Source organism: Natator depressus, chromosome 5 (assembly GCF_965152275.1).
Source record: "Natator depressus isolate rNatDep1 chromosome 5, rNatDep2.hap1, whole genome shotgun sequence".
Taxonomy (NCBI): Eukaryota; Metazoa; Chordata; order Testudines; family Cheloniidae; genus Natator; species Natator depressus.
Window position 1 is genome coordinate 42,558,620 of NC_134238.1, and position 17,200 is coordinate 42,575,819.

The 17,200-nt window shown below is 48.0% G+C and overlaps 2 protein-coding genes across 2 annotated transcripts; both read right to left on the reverse strand.

The window, feature by feature from the left end:
* Nucleotides 1-3,241: 3,241 nt before the first annotated feature.
* On the reverse strand, nt 3,242-6,017 carry LOC141987935 (uncharacterized). Its single transcript, XM_074953766.1, has 3 exons — nt 5,973-6,017; nt 5,316-5,382; nt 3,242-4,543 (listed from the first exon to the last, which is right to left on the reverse strand). The coding sequence occupies exon 3, from the start codon at nt 4,493-4,495 to the stop codon at nt 3,242-3,244; it is 1,254 nt and encodes a 417-aa protein (XP_074809867.1). The 5' UTR covers nt 4,496-4,543; nt 5,316-5,382; nt 5,973-6,017.
* Nucleotides 6,018-7,412: 1,395 nt separating this feature from the next.
* LOC141987936 (uncharacterized) lies at nt 7,413-11,747 on the reverse strand. The gene is made up of 3 exons (XM_074953768.1): nt 11,030-11,747; nt 10,012-10,450; nt 7,413-7,428 (listed from the first exon to the last, which is right to left on the reverse strand). The coding sequence occupies exons 1-3, from the start codon at nt 11,610-11,612 to the stop codon at nt 7,413-7,415; spliced, it is 1,038 nt and encodes a 345-aa protein (XP_074809869.1). The 5' UTR covers nt 11,613-11,747.
* Nucleotides 11,748-17,200: the final 5,453 nt, after the last annotated feature.

The window sequence follows — 17,200 nt, forward strand, 5'->3', positions numbered from 1 at the left end:
GTGCTGATCATCTGTGCATGGTAAAGGGCCAGTTGTACTCTTTTCCAGGTTTGTGAGAGCTGCCTTCAGAAAGGGGTGTTGAGAGATCTGCTCTGGTGTTACGCCTTGTACCTCAGGAATGGGATTCCTCCCCCTAAATATGAGCAGACCTTCGAGTTGGTACTGCATGTTGTTTCCTGTCTCAAAATGGGGCTGTCATAAATATAAAGGGAAGGGTAAACACCTTTAAAATCCCTCCTGGCCAGAGGAAAAACTCTTTCACCTGTAAAGGGTTAAGAAGCTAGGGGTATGTCTACACTACGGAATAAGGTCGAATTTATAGAAGTCGGTTTTTTAGAAATCGGTTTTATATATTCGAGTGTGTGTGTCCCCACAGAAGTGCATTAAGTGCATTAACTCGGCGGAGTGCTTCCACAGTACCGAGGCTAGAGTCGACTTCCGGAGCGTTGCACTGTGGGTAGCTATCCCACAGTTCCCGCAGTCTCTGCCACCCATTTGAATTCTGGGTAGAAATCCCAGTGCCTGATGGGGCTGAAACATTGTCGCGGGTGGTTCTGGGTACATATCGTCAGTCCCCCCCTTCCCTCCCTCCCTCCGTGAAAGCAAGGGCAGACAATTGTTTTGCGCCTTTTTTCCTGAGTTACCTGTGCGGACGCCATACCACCGCAAGCATGGAGCCCGCTCAGGTAACCGTCACCGTATGTCTCCTGGGTGCTGGCAGACGCGGCACGGCATTGCTACACAGTAGCAGCAACCCATTGCCTTGTGGCAGCAGACGGTACAATACGACTGGTAGCCGTCCTTGTCATGTCCGAGGTACTCCTGGTCGCCTGTGTGAGGTCGATCAGGAGCGCCTGGGCAGACATGGGTGCAGGGACTAAATTTTTAGTGACTTGACCAGGTCATTCTCTTTAGTCCGGCAGTCAGTCCTATTGAACCGTCTTATGGTGAGCAGGCAGGCAATATGTCCTTCTGCACCGTCTGCTGCCAGCCAAAGATGTAAAAGATAGATGGAGTGGATCAAAACAAGAAATAGACCAGATTTGTTTTGTACTCATTTGCCTCCTCCCCTGTCTAGGGGAATCATTCCTCTAGGTCACACTGCAGTCACTCACAGAGAAGGTGCAGTGAGGTAGATCTAGCCATGTATCAATCAGAGGCCAGGCTAACCTCCTTGTTCCAATAAGAACAATAACTTAGGTGCACCATTTCTTATTGGAACCCTCCGTGAAGTCAACCCTGTAAGCCGTGTCCTCAGTCGCCCCTCCCTGCGTCAGAGCAACGGCAAACAATCGTGCATCTGAGTTGAGAGTGCTGTCCAGAGCAGCCCAATGGAGCACTCTGATTGGGCTAAAACATTGTCGCGGGTGGTTCTGGGTACATATTGTCCGGCCCCCGTTCCCTCCCTCCCTCTGTGAAGGCAAGGGCAGACAATCGTTTCGCGCCTTTTTTCCTGAGTTACCTGTGCGGACGCCATACCACCGCAAGCATGGAGCCCGCTCAGGTAACCGTCACCGTATGTCTCCTGGGTGCTGGCAGACGCGGTATGGCATTGCTACACAGTAGCAGCAACCCATTGCCTTCTGGCAGCAGACGGTGCAGTATGACTGGTAGCCGTCCTCGTCATGTCCGAGGTGCTCCTGGCCACGTCAGCTGGGAGCGCCTGGGCAGACATGGGCGCAGGGACTAAATTTTTGGTGACTTGACCAGGTCATTCTCTTTAGTCCTGCAGTCAGTCGTATTGAACCGTCTAATGGTGAGCAGGCAGGCAATACGGATTGCTAGCAGTCGTATTGTACCATCTTCTGCCGGGCAGGCAAGAGATGACGATGGCTAGCAATCGTACTGTGCCATCTTCTGCCAGGCAGGCAAGAGATGAGGATGGCTAGCAGTCGTACTGTACCATCTTCTGCCGAACAGCCATGAGATGTGGATGGCTTGCAGTCCTTCTGCACCGTCTGCTGCCAGCCAAAGATGTAAAAGATAGATGGAGTGGATCAAAACAAGAAATAGACCAGATTTGTTTTGTACTCATTTGCCTCCTCCCCTGTCTAGGGGACTCATTCCTCTAGGTCACACTGCAGTCACTCACAGAGAAGGTGCTGCGAGGTAGATCTAGCCATGTATCAATCAGAGGCCAGTCTAACCTCCTTGTTCCAATAAGAACAATTACTTAGGGGCACCAGTTCTTATTGGAACCCTCCGTGAAGTCCTGCCTGAACTACTCCTTGATGTAAAGCCACCCCCTTTGTGGATTTTAGCCTCCTGAAGCCAACCCTGTAAGCCGTGTCGTCAGTCGCCCCTCCCTCCGTCAGAGCAACGGCAGACAATCGTTCCATGCCTTTTTTCTGTGCGGACGCCATACCAAGGCAAGCATGGAGTCCGCTCAGCTCACTTTGGCAATTAGGAGCACATTAAACACCACATGCATTATCCAGCAGTATATGCAGCACCAGAACCTGGCAAAGCGCTACCGGGCGAGGAGGCGACGTCAGCGCGGTCACGTGAGTGATGAGGACATGGACACAGATTTCTCTGAAAGCATGGGCCCTGCCAATGCATGCATAATGGTGCTAATGGGGCAGTGTGGCGGTTCAATGATGAGACAGAACACAGGTTTATCCAAGCAAGCAAGCTGGTTAGCTGAAAAGGGCTGCTGCCTGTCAGCTTTCCACCTTCCCTTTTATTATATTTCTCCCCCTTGCGCATTACCTACTTCCACCGCAAAAAGACACAACAAAGAAATACATGACTTTGATTAATATTCTTATTTTCCAGCCTCTATCTACTACAATCCTAATTCTCAGGCCTTGAGGCCAGGCCAAGGAAGCTTCCCACGATTACTGTCCTTTAATTAACTTCCCAGGGTTCATATCTGGTCCTCGTCCTTGGATGGAGCAATGTGTTGCTCCTACACAACGGTCAGGGTGTGCCCTGACTGTTTCCAGGTGGATGGACTAAACATGAACCCTTCATTCCCCCGATTTTTGTTTAATTATACTCGGCCATCTCATGGTAGCCGTCAATTTGCTTTTGCAAGCAATTTAACTCCCAGACTGACAAGGACATAACTCGGGGAGCTTGCCAGGGCGAATCTCTACAAAGCCTTAGCAAAGAGGGAATACATTGTACACAGCAGCAGCAAAAAATAAGCCCAATGATCACAAACACAGCATAACCGAAAAGTTGTCGCAGCCATCCTAGAGATGGCAGCCAACCTGTAAGCCAATTCCAAAAGCCCTCAAACCCCACATCTTGACGTATGTGTGCCCGTAAGATTGGCCAACTCGGCCAGTCTAGATTCTATGGAACGACTATTATCAGTTAAATTAAAACAACACATATGCCGAAACGTGGAACAGCCTAGGTGATGTTTTAAGAGCAGAAAATCAATGGCTGCTCTGTTATCCAAGATTGCATCCCTTAATTCATGTTGCTCTGCATTAAGTAGGGCAATTGCCTTGGATGTTGTATTAATTGCCTTCGCTGCAAAGCACGCCAGGGCATTTAGGGTTCTGGCTGTATAAGTGGCAAGCCCGGGGACCCCAACAATGGAGGCCGCTAAAGCAGTATACTCAGCGCGACTAAAAAGCTCAACATCTGCAACACAATTATCTGAAAGGGGTACACTTCTTTTACTGTGCCTTTGGCTGGCAAAAGGCAATATAAGCGTCATTCTACTAAGACAGCAAAGGGTGCCATCACTTAAATTTGCAGGAATATAACTAAAGGTGCGTGAGCCACAGGTAAAAAACCACCCTGATGGTAGGATGATATGGCCATAATTGTATGAAACATTTACAGCGTGGGAACAATTTAAGAGGGGTTGAGGAATTTGCCGACAGCCCAAGGGCACCTTTGTACTAGTGCAATTAACCACACGCGCACAGGTGACGTTGTTGGCCCCGGCCGGGTACGGTGTGTGGAGGGATATAGCCGTGTGAGGCAAGGTATAGTTGGCCGGGCCCCAATTAGCCATGCCAGAGTACTGGGAAGAGAGATTCGCGTAAGCAGCGAGCATTGTCTCATTCCCTATTTCCTCAGGGTGATGACATACTGGTATAAGGCATGTACCTAACAATTCTCCGGCTGCTACAGAATCAGACAAACAAAAGTGGGTAACATTTGCTATTGAAGCCAATCTTTCCCATATGTTATATGTCATTCGGGCCCGTAACGGGGGAAGCGCTCCCGAGCCAACCCCTACAGGAAATAGCAGACACAAAAGGCATACAATCAGCACAGAATTAGCAGTGATTTGGGCGAGAATCGCCACAAACAAAGTCTCAGGAGTCTCTGGCTGTTGATTTGCTGCCAGTCTTCGTTGAGCCGCCGCGACCAATGCTTTTACTGCTCCCCATGTCACGGGCTGGCTTGGGAGGCTACGCCTCTTCCGTTTCCGTCCCGCCGTTGTCGACCCGGGAGGCACCACGTTCTCCTCCAAGGTCAGCTGAAACTCCGGTATGGGGTTCGACAGCCCCTGGCGCCACGCCATGCTGTTTCAGTGCCGGTCGCACACACCGGGCTGGAACCCACAACGGTCCTGCAGGGAGAGACACAGCAGCATATCCCCGACCCCAAGTGATTAGAGGTACTGGGCCCAGCCACTGCGGATCGGGCAGCTGACGGTAAAAGACACGCGGTCTTTCCAGTACCTCAGATTTGTGAAAATGGCGATCCGCGGGGGTCTGCTGATCTGCGTTCAGCGTTAAATTATTTAAAGTAAACAAAAGGATATGCATTTGTTGTTGAATGTCTCCTAAGGTTCGGAGACGCAGCTCCCCTTGTTTTAATTGTTTATCAAGCAAGGTTTTGAGCGTGCGATTGGCACGTTCAACAATGGCTTGGCCCGTGGAATTATAAGGGATCCCGTGTTTAAGACGGACGTTCCATTCGGCGCAAAAAGTGGAGAGGGCTGTGGAGCAGTAAGCTGGGGCATTATCCGTTTTAATTTGGCTTGGGCGACCCATAACAGAAAAACAGGCTAGCAAATGGTGAATAACTTTGGGAGTGGCTTCCCCACGCTGTGGGGTCGCCCAAAGGAACCCCGAATAGGTATCAATGAAAACATGTAAAAATGAATAGGGGCAGAATTGTGGCACGTGAGTGACATCCATTTGCCATAGCTGATTTGCTGCAGTACCTCTGGGGTTAACGGCATAAGAAAAAGTAGGAGCAGCAGCGGCACAGTGGGGGCAGGAACGAACAATGGAACGTGCATGATCAGCAGGAATGTGAAACTGCCGGGCCAAAACAGAGGCAGACTGATGGAAAAAGGCATGGCTTTCAATGGGGTCAGAAAAGAGGGAATTTACCTGACCACGTAACGCGCGATCAGCGCGTGCATTGCCTTCAATGAGTAGCCCAGGCAGAGGGGTATGACTGCAAATATGAGCAACAAAATAAGGGAAATTACGAGTGGTGATGAGATACTGTAAGGACAGAAACAGGCTAAGGAGGTCCGCATCGACCTGAGGGGTAATGAGGGCAAGGGGTAAATGATCGATTACCTGATAAACATAATGCGTGTCCACGATCAAATTAAACAATCAGCAAAAAGTTGAAAGGCCAAAATAACAGCAGCTAATTCCAAGGACTAGTAAAGCTCTCCAAGCGCTATGCCAGCAAATGCTGCTGCACAAGCGATTGAAGCGCTTTTAGCTTTTCTAGAGGGAGGGGCCACTGGTCAATCCAGACGGGCTCTAAGGATTGCCATACCAAGGGCAATGCGGAGGGCAATGTGGGTGAGGGAGGATTTTGGGCCATTATATATTAATATCAAGGGTGGTGTCCAGCTTTGTAAGTAAATCACGGCCCCAAATATTGAGGTGGACAGGGAGTACAAAAGGGCGGATAGTAGCAAGGGTACGGCCTCCCGGTTTAGAGACTGTGACCCAAGACAAACTCTGTCGCCCGGGTTTACTACCCCCGATCCCCCACAACTCTTTAGAAGGAACCGTAGGCCAACTAACCGGCCACTCTGGATCACGAATCACCGTAACGTCAGCTCCAGTGTCCACCAGCCCTGTGAAAGGAACATCATTTAAGAGAAGTGTTAACTGAGGTTTCGAGGGGCGGACCGACATTGTTAGAGCAACAAGTGGAGAGGACGTATTGTGAGACGGTGACTGAGACAGCGTCGATCCAAAGCCGCCTCCGCCCCCGGCTCGATCCTCTGCGGCTGGCACCTGATAGGGGACTAAAATCAATTGTGCAATTGACCGTCCACGTGGGAGCGACTGCGGAAGATGGGTCCATACCTGAACCTTAATAACGCCGGTGTAATCAGCGTCAATGACTCCTGGGATGACAAAAAAACCCTGTTTCCCAGCGTGTGAGCGAGGGAGAACGAGACCCACAAAGCCGGCAGGGAGAGGTCCCGTCACCTGGGTAGGTATGGCGCAGACCTCCCCTGGCAGCCGAAAATCAGTGTCCTCCTGCATGATCAAATCAAGCCCTGCACTTCCAGCAGTCGCCGCCCTCATAGAGTCTATGGATTTTAAGGCAGAGGAACGGTTGTCTGAGTGGGAAACACCCCCGTTTGGCCCTGGGTTCGGGGGGGACCCGCCGCGCGGTTTCCCGGCCCGCTACGACACTGATTAGCCCAGTGATAGCCCTTTTGACACTTGGGGCACTTTTTGGAGGGTCGGGCGGGTGCCTTTGATGAGCGGCACTCCCGCTGGAAGTGACCCTCCTTGCCACAGCGGTAACAACGCTTCCCCTCTTTCCCGGTTCTTTTTAGGGCGGCAGCCAGAACTCCAGCTTTATGTGCTTGGGTTCCGATGTTTTGGCACGCCCGTAGCATGTCTGAGAGCTCTAAAATGCCAGAGGCTTGCGCCGTCTGGAGAGCGCGGCGGCAATCCTCATTTGCATTTTCAACTGCCATTTTTAACAGGATCTCCTGAGCTGCCGCAGCGTTATCCACCTGTCGGAGGATAGCCTCCTGCAATCTGTTGGTAAAATCCAGAAAGGACTCTGATGCACCCTGACGGATACTAACAAAGCTTTTAGTAGGCTTGCCTGAATCCGGGACCTTCCGGAAAGCATGCTGGGCGCAGGTGGAAATAAGGGGGAAGAGGGCCTGAGGGAGTTGAGTTTGCATCTCAACGGTAGCAAACGGTCCCTCCCCTGCCAAGTGCTCAAAAATAATACCTTCCGCTCTATGAATCTGGGCCTGGCGTTCCGCCTCCTGCCGATACTCACTAATCCAAATAACATATTGACTGGGTGACAGCATCATGCGCAACAGCGCCTTCCAATCTTCAGGGATCAGGGAGTATCCACTACCTAGCCCTTCAATGAGACCACGCACAAACGTGCTAGTCAGACCGAACTCGCGAATTGCTTTCTTTACCTCTCTAATCACCGAGTAAGGCAAACTGACCCAGGTTCCAACCGGGTTGCCCTGGCCATCATTCTGCCAGGTCACTGGACAAACCGAGACCAGCTCAGCCAGCTCCTCTGCTGTAAGATCTGAGCGAGCCTTCGCTGCGTGAACCATTTGTTGCACCAGCGAAAGCCTCTGAGCAGATGCAGACGACCCCCTAGGGGGCCCCGAAGCATGGGGTTTCAGGGGGGGATGGTAATCACAGACCGGCTCTGGCGGGGAAGGTAAGGGAGGCGGTGGTAATAAAGGCACTGGGGGCGAAGCAGGGAGAGGGATGGCTGCAGGAGCCGACGGCGGTGGCGAAATCGGCAGCCCCTCTGTTGGTGCGGGAGAGGGTTCTTCCGAAGCGACACACTGTGTTGCATCGGTAGGAGGGGGGGTGGCTGCAGGAGCCAACGGGCATGGCAAGATCACCAGCCTCGCGAGGGAGGGCCTGTCCGAGGCAACACGCTGTATCGCATCGCGGCAGAGGTGCCAGGCATGTAAAGCCTGCACGGGCGCCCGAGGCTCTTCATGCAATGTCTGGCCCAACCGCTCCCAGTCCGCTAGCTTAAGGGTTCCGGCTTCAGGGTACCACGGGCACTGGGCACTCACCTCCTGTAGCAGGAGAGTGAGTTCTCGAGCGGGGCAGTCATGCTGAGCCTTACGCAGCAGATACTGTAGCTCATTGCGGTGTTGCACTTGCAAAGCAGAGAGGGAGCTTCCCATACTTACCACAATGAAAAATACTCACCGGGATCCACGAAGCGGATGAGTGACGCGTCTGAAACCCTTGCCGGGCGAGGTGAGTGCTGAGGGCCCCACGTTTGGGCGCCAGTTGTGGCGGTTCAATGATGAGACAGAACACAGGTTTATCCAAGCAAGCAAGCTGGTTAGCTGAAAAGGGCTGCTGCCTGTCAGCTTTCCACCTTCCCTTTTATTATATTTCTCCCCCTTGCGCATTACCTACTTCCACCGCAAAAAGACACAACAAAGAAATACATGACTTTGATTAATATTCTTATTTTCCAGCCTCTATCTACTACAATCCTAATTCTCAGGCCTTGAGGCCAGGCCAAGGAAGCTTCCCACGATTACTGTCCTTTAATTAACTTCCCAGGGTTCATATCTGGTCCTCGTCCTTGGATGGAGCAATGTGTTGCTCCTACACAACGGTCAGGGTGTGCCCTGACTGTTTCCAGGTGAATGGACTAAACATGAACCCTTCAGGGCAGGTTCATGCTGTGGAACGCCGATTCTGGGCTCGGGAAACAAGTACAGACTGGTGGGACCGCACAGTGTTGCAGGTCTGGGACGATTCCCAGTGGCTGCGAAACTTTCGCATGCGTAAGGGCACTTTCATGGAACTTTGTGACTTGCTTTCCCCTGCCCTGAAGCGCATGAATACCAAGATGAGAGCAGCCCTCACAGTTGAGAAGCGAGTGGCGATAGCCCTGTGGAAGCTTGCAACGCCAGACAGCTACCGGTCAGTTGGGAATCAATTTGGAGTGGGCAAATCTACTGTGGGGGCTGCTGTGATGCAAGTAGCCCACGCAATCAAAGATCTGCTGATACCAAGGGTAGTGACCTTGGGAAATGTGCAGGTCATAGTGGATGGCTTTGCTGCAATGGGATTCCCTAACTGTGGTGGGGACATAGACGGAACCCATATCCCTATCTTGGCACCGGAGCACCAAGCCGGCGAGTACATAAACCGCAAGGGGTACTTTTCAATAGTGCTGCAAGCTCTGGTGGATCACAAGGGACGTTTCACCAACATCAACGTGGGATGGCCGGGAAAGGTACATGACGCTCGCATCTTCAGGAACTCTGGTCTGTTTCAAAAGCTTCAAGAAGGGACTTTATTCCCAGACCAGAAAATAACTGTTGGTGATGTTGAAATGCCTATATGTATCCTTGGGGACCCAGCCTACCCCTTAATGCCAGGGCTCATGAAGCCGTACACAGGCAGCCTGGACAGCAGTCAGGAGCTGTTCAACTACAGGCTGAGCAAGTGCAGAATGGTGGTAGAATGTGCATTTGGACGTTTAAAGGCGCGCTGGCGCAGTTTACTGACTCGCTTAGACCTCAGCGAAACCAATATTCCCACTGTTATTACTGCTTGCTGTGTGCTCCACAATATCTGTGAGAGTAAGGGGGAGACGTTTATGGCGGGGTGGGAGGTTGAGGCAAATCGCCTGGCTGCTGGTTACGTGCAGCCAGACACCAGGGCGGTTAGAAGAGCACAGGAGGGTGCGGTACGCATCAGAGAGGCTTTGAAAACCAGTTTCATGACTGGCCAGGCTACGGTGTGAAAGTTCTGTTTGTTTCTCCTTGATGAAACCCCCCGCCCCTTGGTTCACTCTACTTCCTTGTAAGCTAACCACCCTCCCCTCCTCCCTTTGATCACCTCTTGCAGAGGCAATAAAGTCATTGTTGCTTCACATTCATGCATTCTTTATTCATTCATCACACAAATAGGGGGATGACTACCAAGGTAGCCCAGGAGGGGTGGTGGAGGAGGGAAGGAAAATGCCACACAGCACTTTAAAAGTTTACAACTTTAAAATTTATTGAATGACAGCCTTCTTTTTTTTGGGCAATCCTCTGTGGTGGAGTGGCTGGTTGGCCGGTGGCCACCCCACCGCGTTCTTGGGCGTCTGGGTGTGGAGGCTATGGAACTTGGGGAGGAGGGTGGTTGGTTACACAGGGGCTGTAGTGGCAGTCTGTGCTCCAGCTGCCTTTGCTGCAGCTCAACCATACACTGGAGCATACTGGTTTGGTCCTCCAGCAGCCTCAGCATTGAATCCTGCCTCCTCTCATCACGCTGTCGCCACATTCGAGCTTCAGCCCTCTCTTCAGCCCGCCACTTACTCTCTTCAGCCCGCCACCTCTCCTCCTGATCATTTTGTGCTTTCCTGCAGTCTGACATTATTTGCCTCCACGCATTCGTCTGTGCTCTGTCAGTGTGGGAGGACAGCATGAGCTCGGAGAACATTTCATCTCGAGTGCGTTTTTTTTTCTTTCTAATCTTCACTAGCCTCTGGGAAGGAGAAGATTCTGTGATCATTGAAACACATGCAGCTGGTGGAGAAAAGAAAAGGGACAGCGGTATTTAAAAAGACACAGTTTATAAAACACTGGCTACACTCTTTCAGGGTAAACTTTGCTGTTAACATTACATACATAACACATGTGCTTTCGTTACAAGGTCGCATTTTGCCTCCCCGCACCGCGTGGCTACCCCCTCAACCCTCCCCCCTCCCTGTGGCTAACAGCGGGGAACATTTCTGTTCAGCCGCAGGCAAACAGCCCAGCAGGAATGGGCTCCTCTGAGTGTCCCCTGAAGAAAAGCACCCTATTTCAACCAGGTGACCATGGATTATATCTCACTCTCCTGAGGATAACACACGAACGGATGTTGCTTGAACGCCAGCAAACATACACTGCAATGCTTTGTTGTACAATGATTCCCGAGTACGTGTTACTGGCCTGGAGTGGTAAAGTGTCCTACCATGAAGGACGCAATAAGTCTGCCCTCCCCAGAAACCTTTTGCAAAGACTTTGGGAGTATATCCAGGAGAGCCGCGAATGCCAGGGCAAAGTAATCCTTTCACATGCTTGCTTTTAAACCATGTATAGTATTTTAAAAGGTACACTCACCGGAGGTCCCTTCTCCGCCTGCTGGGTCCAGGAGGCAGCCTTGGGTGGGTTCAGGGGGTACTGGCTCCAGGTCCAGGGTGAGAAACAGTTCCTGGCTGTCGGGAAAACCGGTTTCTCCGCTTGCTTGCTGTGAGCTATCTACAACCTCGTCATCATCATCATCTTCTTCATCCCCAAAACCTGCTTCCGTATTGCCTCCATCTCCATTGAAGGAGTCAAACAACACGGCTGGGGTAGTGGTGGCTGAACCCCCTAAAATGGCATGCAGCTCATCATAGAAGCGGCATGTTTGGGGCTCTGACCCGGAGCGGCCGTTCGCCTCTCTGGTTTTCTGGTAGGCTTGCCTCAGCTCCTTCAGTTTCACGCGGCACTGCTTCGGGTCCCTGTTATGGCCTCTGTCCTTCATGCCCTGGGAGATCTTGACAAAGGTTTTGGCATTTCGAAAACTGGAACGGAGTTCTGATAGCACGGATTCCTCTCCCCATACAGCGATCAGATCCCGTACCTCCCGTTCGGTCCATGCTGGAGCTCTTTTGCGATTCTGAGACTCCATCATGGTCACCTCTGCTGATGAGCTCTGCATGGTCACCTGCAGCTTGCCACGCTGGCCAAACAGGAAATGAGATTCAAAAGTTCGCGGTTCTTTTCCTGTCTACCTGGCCAGTGCATCTGAGTTGAGAGTGCTGTCCAGAGCGGTCAAAATGGAGCACTCTGGGATAGCTCCCGGAGGCCAATACCGTCGAATTGTGTCCACAGTACCCCAAATTCGACCCGGCAAGGCCGATTTAAGCGCTAATCCACTTGTCAGGGGTGGAGTAAGGAAATCAATTTTAAGAGCCCTTTAAGTCAAAATAAAGGGCTTCATCGTGTGGACGGGTGCAGGTTTACATCGATTTAATGCTGCTAAATTTGACCTAAAGTCCTAGAGTAGACCAGGGCTAGGATAACCTCGCTGGCACCTGACCACAATGACCAATGAGGAGACAAGATACTTTCAAAGCTGGGGGGTGTGGGAAACAAAGGGTCTGGATCTGTCTGTGTGATGCTTTTGCCGGGGACAGAACAGGAATGGAGTCTTAGAACTTAGTAAGTAATCTAGCTAGATATGCGTTAGATTATGATTTCTTTAAATGGCTGAGGAAATAAGCTGTGCTGAAAGGAATGGATATTCCTGTCTTTGTGTCTTTTTGTAACTTAAGGTTTTGCCTAGAGGGATTCTCTATGTTTTGAATCTAATTACCCTATTAGGTATTTACCATCCTGATTTTACAGAGGTGATTCTTTTTACTTCTATTAAAATTCTTCTTTTCAGAAACTGAATGCTTTTTCATTGTTCTTAAGATCCAAGGGTTTGGGTCTGTGGTCACCTATGCAAATTGGTGAGGATTTTTACCAAACCTTCCCCAGGAAGTGGGATGCAAGGGTTGGGAGGATTTTTGGGGAAAAGGCGTTTCCAGACAACTCTTTCCCAGTAACCAGTTAGATGTTTGGTGGTAGCAGCGAAAGTCCAAGGGCAAAGGCTAAAATAGTTTGTACCTTGGGGAAGTTTTAACCTAAGCTGGTAAAAGTAAGCTTAGGAGGTTTTCATGCAGGTCCCCACATCTGTACCCTAGAGTTCAGAGTGGGGAAGTAACCTTGACAGGGGCGTCAGTCAACTGGAGTTGTAATAGGTTGGTTTCAGTGTCACAGCTGTCCAGGCAGACTCCAGGCTTGCACATGCAAACTGGAATTCGGTGTATTATTCAAATAATACCAGTGGTCAAATTCAGCTTGGTGTCAACAAATGGAATGTGGTGGGTGTGCCCCCAGACTGCAGAGCAGTAGTCAGCTGGAGCAAACACCAGGCCCAACATGGACTTACAAAGGACCAAAGGGTCTACTTTCCCAGATGTTCCCATTTGTTTTCTTATCAAAATGGTACAGGATGAGATCTTTGTTTTCAGATGTTGCAGGAGAGGCCAGTATCTCAGGCTATGGTAGATTTCACTTCCAAGTATGTAACAACTGGTTGGAAAGACAGTAACCATCCTGGTACAAGGACTGAGATGAATTGATTGGTAAGATGATTATTTAGATGGTAAGTACATGCCACCATCTTGGTTTTGGTAAGAATTAGTCTCTATTGCTGGAAGTCAGGAATCAGAATATCCACGCCTTGGCTGAGATTCCCTTCAGTCCTATAGAGAGCGTTTCCAGTGTCAGCAATACAGACGTCATGAGTGTGCACATGCTTCTTGGCCTGCATTTCAGGAAGGTCAGAGGTGTGTGTATTGACCAACAGAGGAGCCAAAACTGACCCTTGTGGAAGCCCATTGAGACATTTAAGGCAAATGATTTTCTCCCCAACTTGCAGGATTAAGCTTTGATTAGTAATCATTTTTTGGACAAACTGCACCAACAGCCTACAAGAAATAACTTGCAGCAGCTTGGCAGTCAGTCTGACATGCCACACAGTGTCCCAGGAAGCCATCAGGTCAATCAGGACTGCACCAACTTTCTTTCCTGACTCAAATGTGTTTTCTGTGTATTGAGTCAGACAAAGTACCTGATCTTGGGTGCATTGTCCTCTCCTGAATCCAGCCTGAACATGACATAGCTGAGGCTAGACTACCTCATTGATCTGCATCAGAGTTAATCTCTTCATGATCTTATAGGTAAAACACAGCAGAGAAACTGGTCAGTAGCTTTCTGGAGTTATCAGTGGTTTTCCTGGCTTGGAACAGCTACAACCTTTGCTCTGCTCCAGACTTTGGGATGCTACAATCCTGGGAACAAGTCTATTGCCTTCACATTGCACCCCTCCTCCCTTGTATCAGTAGTCAAAGCAAAACTAAAGTAGAGAAAATTCAAAATCAGAGCTCAAGTTCTTGTCATAAAAAGCAAGAGACAAATACAGCCTAAAGGAGTAATTATCCAGTGGCGCCTTATTAGGGTTAGTGTTACAACCCTATAGGGTTGGCTCTCAGTGTTGATCTATGGTCATCTGATGCAACCAAACTATATCAGGAATTTAAATCTGCCAAGAATAAATAGGATGGTTTTGACATAGGTAAAGACCTTTTTTCACCTTCTAGATCAAATCAGGCAATAGCAATGGAAAGAAACTGTCTCCAAATTGAACTTCATACATTTCAGTTGCAAAACCTGGCAAACTAATCATAATAACATTATTTAGTAGGTGGCCGCCGGCCAGCAGAGGGTGCTCCGAGCTGGAAGCGAGCTAATTCCCAGGGCAACCAGCAGGAGGCGCTGCACCGGTGAGTCTCGCTTCGCTACACAAGCTGTCAAGGAATTGCTAGTTAACTAGCTGCTAGAAATGTCTATATTGGAAGATGTAGTTTTTTAAAACATAGTTTTCTACAAGAGAGAAAATTTGTAATCTGGTCATTATATTATAAATGTGAAGGATGAATTCCAGTGGTAGTTAGAATATCTAGGAATTTAAAATGTACCCACGTTATTGTGCTGAGAAAGTTCTACTGAGTATCAGACTTATCTTTTACCTGAAACTTCTTTATTGTTTGTAATGGTTGCTCATAAGTGCAGATGTAGTTTTATTCTTGATTGCAGAATAGGATGTAAACTTATTGTATAAATAAGAGAATTAGATAAATCAGATTTATTTATGCGCTCATCTTGGAAATAGTTTTTCATTGAAAGTCAGAGGTTAATGTTTACTTATAGATTCAGAAATGTGGATTATATTTTCTGTATACATAGGAAATTGTGTTATGTGACTTGTCCTGACGTTGCCCCTCAGGTCTGTGTGAGCCTGGCAACCTTCTTTTTCCACCTCTTGCATGGTATTGGTGCATGGACTCAGTGGATTCTATGTTTAAAGTATGTGAACCAAGGAAAAACGGGAACATTACTGAGGATTCCCAGCAATAAAAGGATTGAAATATTAAACTAAAGTACAGACTCAGATTTTAAGGCCAGAAGGGATCATCATGATCATCTAGTTTGATCTTTTGCCCATCACAGGCCATAAAACTTTACCCACTCGCTCCTGCAATAGGCCCACAACCTCTGGCTAGGTTACAGAAATTCTCAAATCTTGATTTAAATCTTGATCTTGTAACTTCAAGTTACAGATAATCCACCATTTACTCTAGTTAAGATCAGCAAGTGACTTGTGCCCCAAATAAGGAAGCAAAAAAATCCCAGGGTCTCTGCCAATATGACCTGAGAAAGATTCCTTCCTGACCCCAAATATGGCAATCAGTTAGACCTTGAGCATCTGGGCAAGATTCACCAGCCAGGCACCTGGGAAACAATTCTCTGCAGTAACTCAGAAACCTCCCCTTGTAGTATCCCATCTCCAGCCATTGGAGATATTTGCTAATAACAGATGAGGATGTGCCATTCTAGGCCACCTCATCCTACCATCCTCTCCATACATTTATCAAGCTCCATCTTGAAACAAGTCAGGTTTTTTGCCCCCTCTATTGTTCTTGGAAGGCTGTTCCAGAACTTCAGTCCTCTGATAGTTAGAAACCTTTGTCTAAATTCAAGCCTAAACATGTTGATGACCAGTTTATATATATTTGTTCTTGTGCCAACATTGGCTTTTAACTTAAATAACTCCTGGTGTTTCATGTATTTATAGAGTGCAATCATATCTCCCCTCAGCCTTCCTTTTGTTAGGCTAAACAAGCCAAGTATTTCCAACACAGAGCATGCTGGATAATTTCAAACTGCGACATGAGACAAACTTACTTGGTTTTGTTTGCACAGCATGGAACTTTATCACTCCTGAGAAAAGGCTGCACTCGTATGAGGAGTGGTGAAATGATCATGCTGAACCAGTGTGGAAAATGCCTTCAGGTCTTGTGCAGATTCAAATTCCATTTCATTCCACTTTTTAAAAACACGTACACTGCATGTTATGTGAACCCCCAGGATGATATTCCAAACACACACCCACATGAACTCCTTCCTGGGCTTTAATAATAAATTGTCTGGATATCCCTAGGTTTGTAAAGGACAGTTTTAATATTGCTTCTGCTTACAAGATTTTTTTTATTGATCTGTTTTAAATGTCTAAACAAAATAAGTACACACCAAATGCATTCAGAACGACACAGGGTACATAATATATCATTCAACAAAACAAAGAAGACAGAGCTCATTATGGCAGTTGGTAGTGCAAATATTTAACGGCTGCATTCAGTCTTCTGTATGTAGTCTGAGCTTCTCAGCAATAAGTATCTTGGGTGAAATTCTGGCCCCACTGAAGTCAATGGCAAAACTCCCATTGACTTGAACGAGGCCATGATTTCATCCTTTATATGTTTGACAAACATAACTGAACTGAAGGGCAAATTTGACCTATTTTTCCACTTAAGCATATTTTGTGCAATTGTTGGAAGCACATCTAAGTACTTTTTTTTAAACTTATTTGGTCACAGTCAGTCAGGAAGAACATAATTAACTGCCTAGAAAGCTGAGTGAAGGAAAATTCAAGTCTTTGAGCCTGTGACTTGTTTAAAGAAATAAAGTTGAAAGGTTTGTTAAGCGCATAAACATTAACAGTGAATGAATGATTCGCAATGAATCAAACACATTGGCTACTTTTGCCTTTTCCCCCCTGTTTGTGGATTGCCTTGTGAACATGTTGCAAAAGCCTTGAATTTACTATTTATTCCAAATTTGTCAGGAATTCCTTAGGTGAATTATTCTTGGCCTGCAGATAATTTATGTATACTCACAAAACCTGTTTGTCAGATATGTCACATGGTATTCTTTCTATTATCTCAATGGATGATTCAAGTAACTTGGCACCAACTTAAAATATGTAATATGTTATGGGTTTCTTACACCTTCCTCTGAACCATGTAATACTGACCACTTTTGGAGACAGAATACTATGTTAGCTGCACCTTGGATCTGATCCAGTATAGCATTTCATTCCTATGTTCCTAATTAATCAACAAGGAGTGAACTGTGAATTATATATTTAATTGATCCATTCCTGCAAGATGCTGAACTTCCTGGCCCCGTCTGACAAAGTGTCCCATAGACTTCAATGGGCATTGAAGCAGCCCCCGATGAGTCATGGTTGCAGATACAAGGATCTAGTTAGAACTAACTAAACTAAGAATCACAGCATGAACTGCAAATGAAGAATTTCAAATTCTGCAGTTAAAGCTACAATTCAATAAACTGTAT

Bases quoted from the DNA above. Each gene is read 5' to 3' on its own strand.
- LOC141987936 (XM_074953768.1), bottom strand. From the start codon at position 11,612: ATGCAGAGCTCATCAGCAGAGGTGACCATGATGGAGTCTCAGAATCGC. The intron at 10,451-11,029 runs GTGAGTGTACCT...TTTCTCCACCAG, and splicing joins AGGCGGAGAAGGGACCTCCG to CTGCATGTGTTTCAATGATC.
- LOC141987935 (XM_074953766.1), bottom strand. From the start codon at position 4,495: ATGGCGTGGCGCCAGGGGCTGTCGAACCCCATACCGGAGTTTCAGCTG.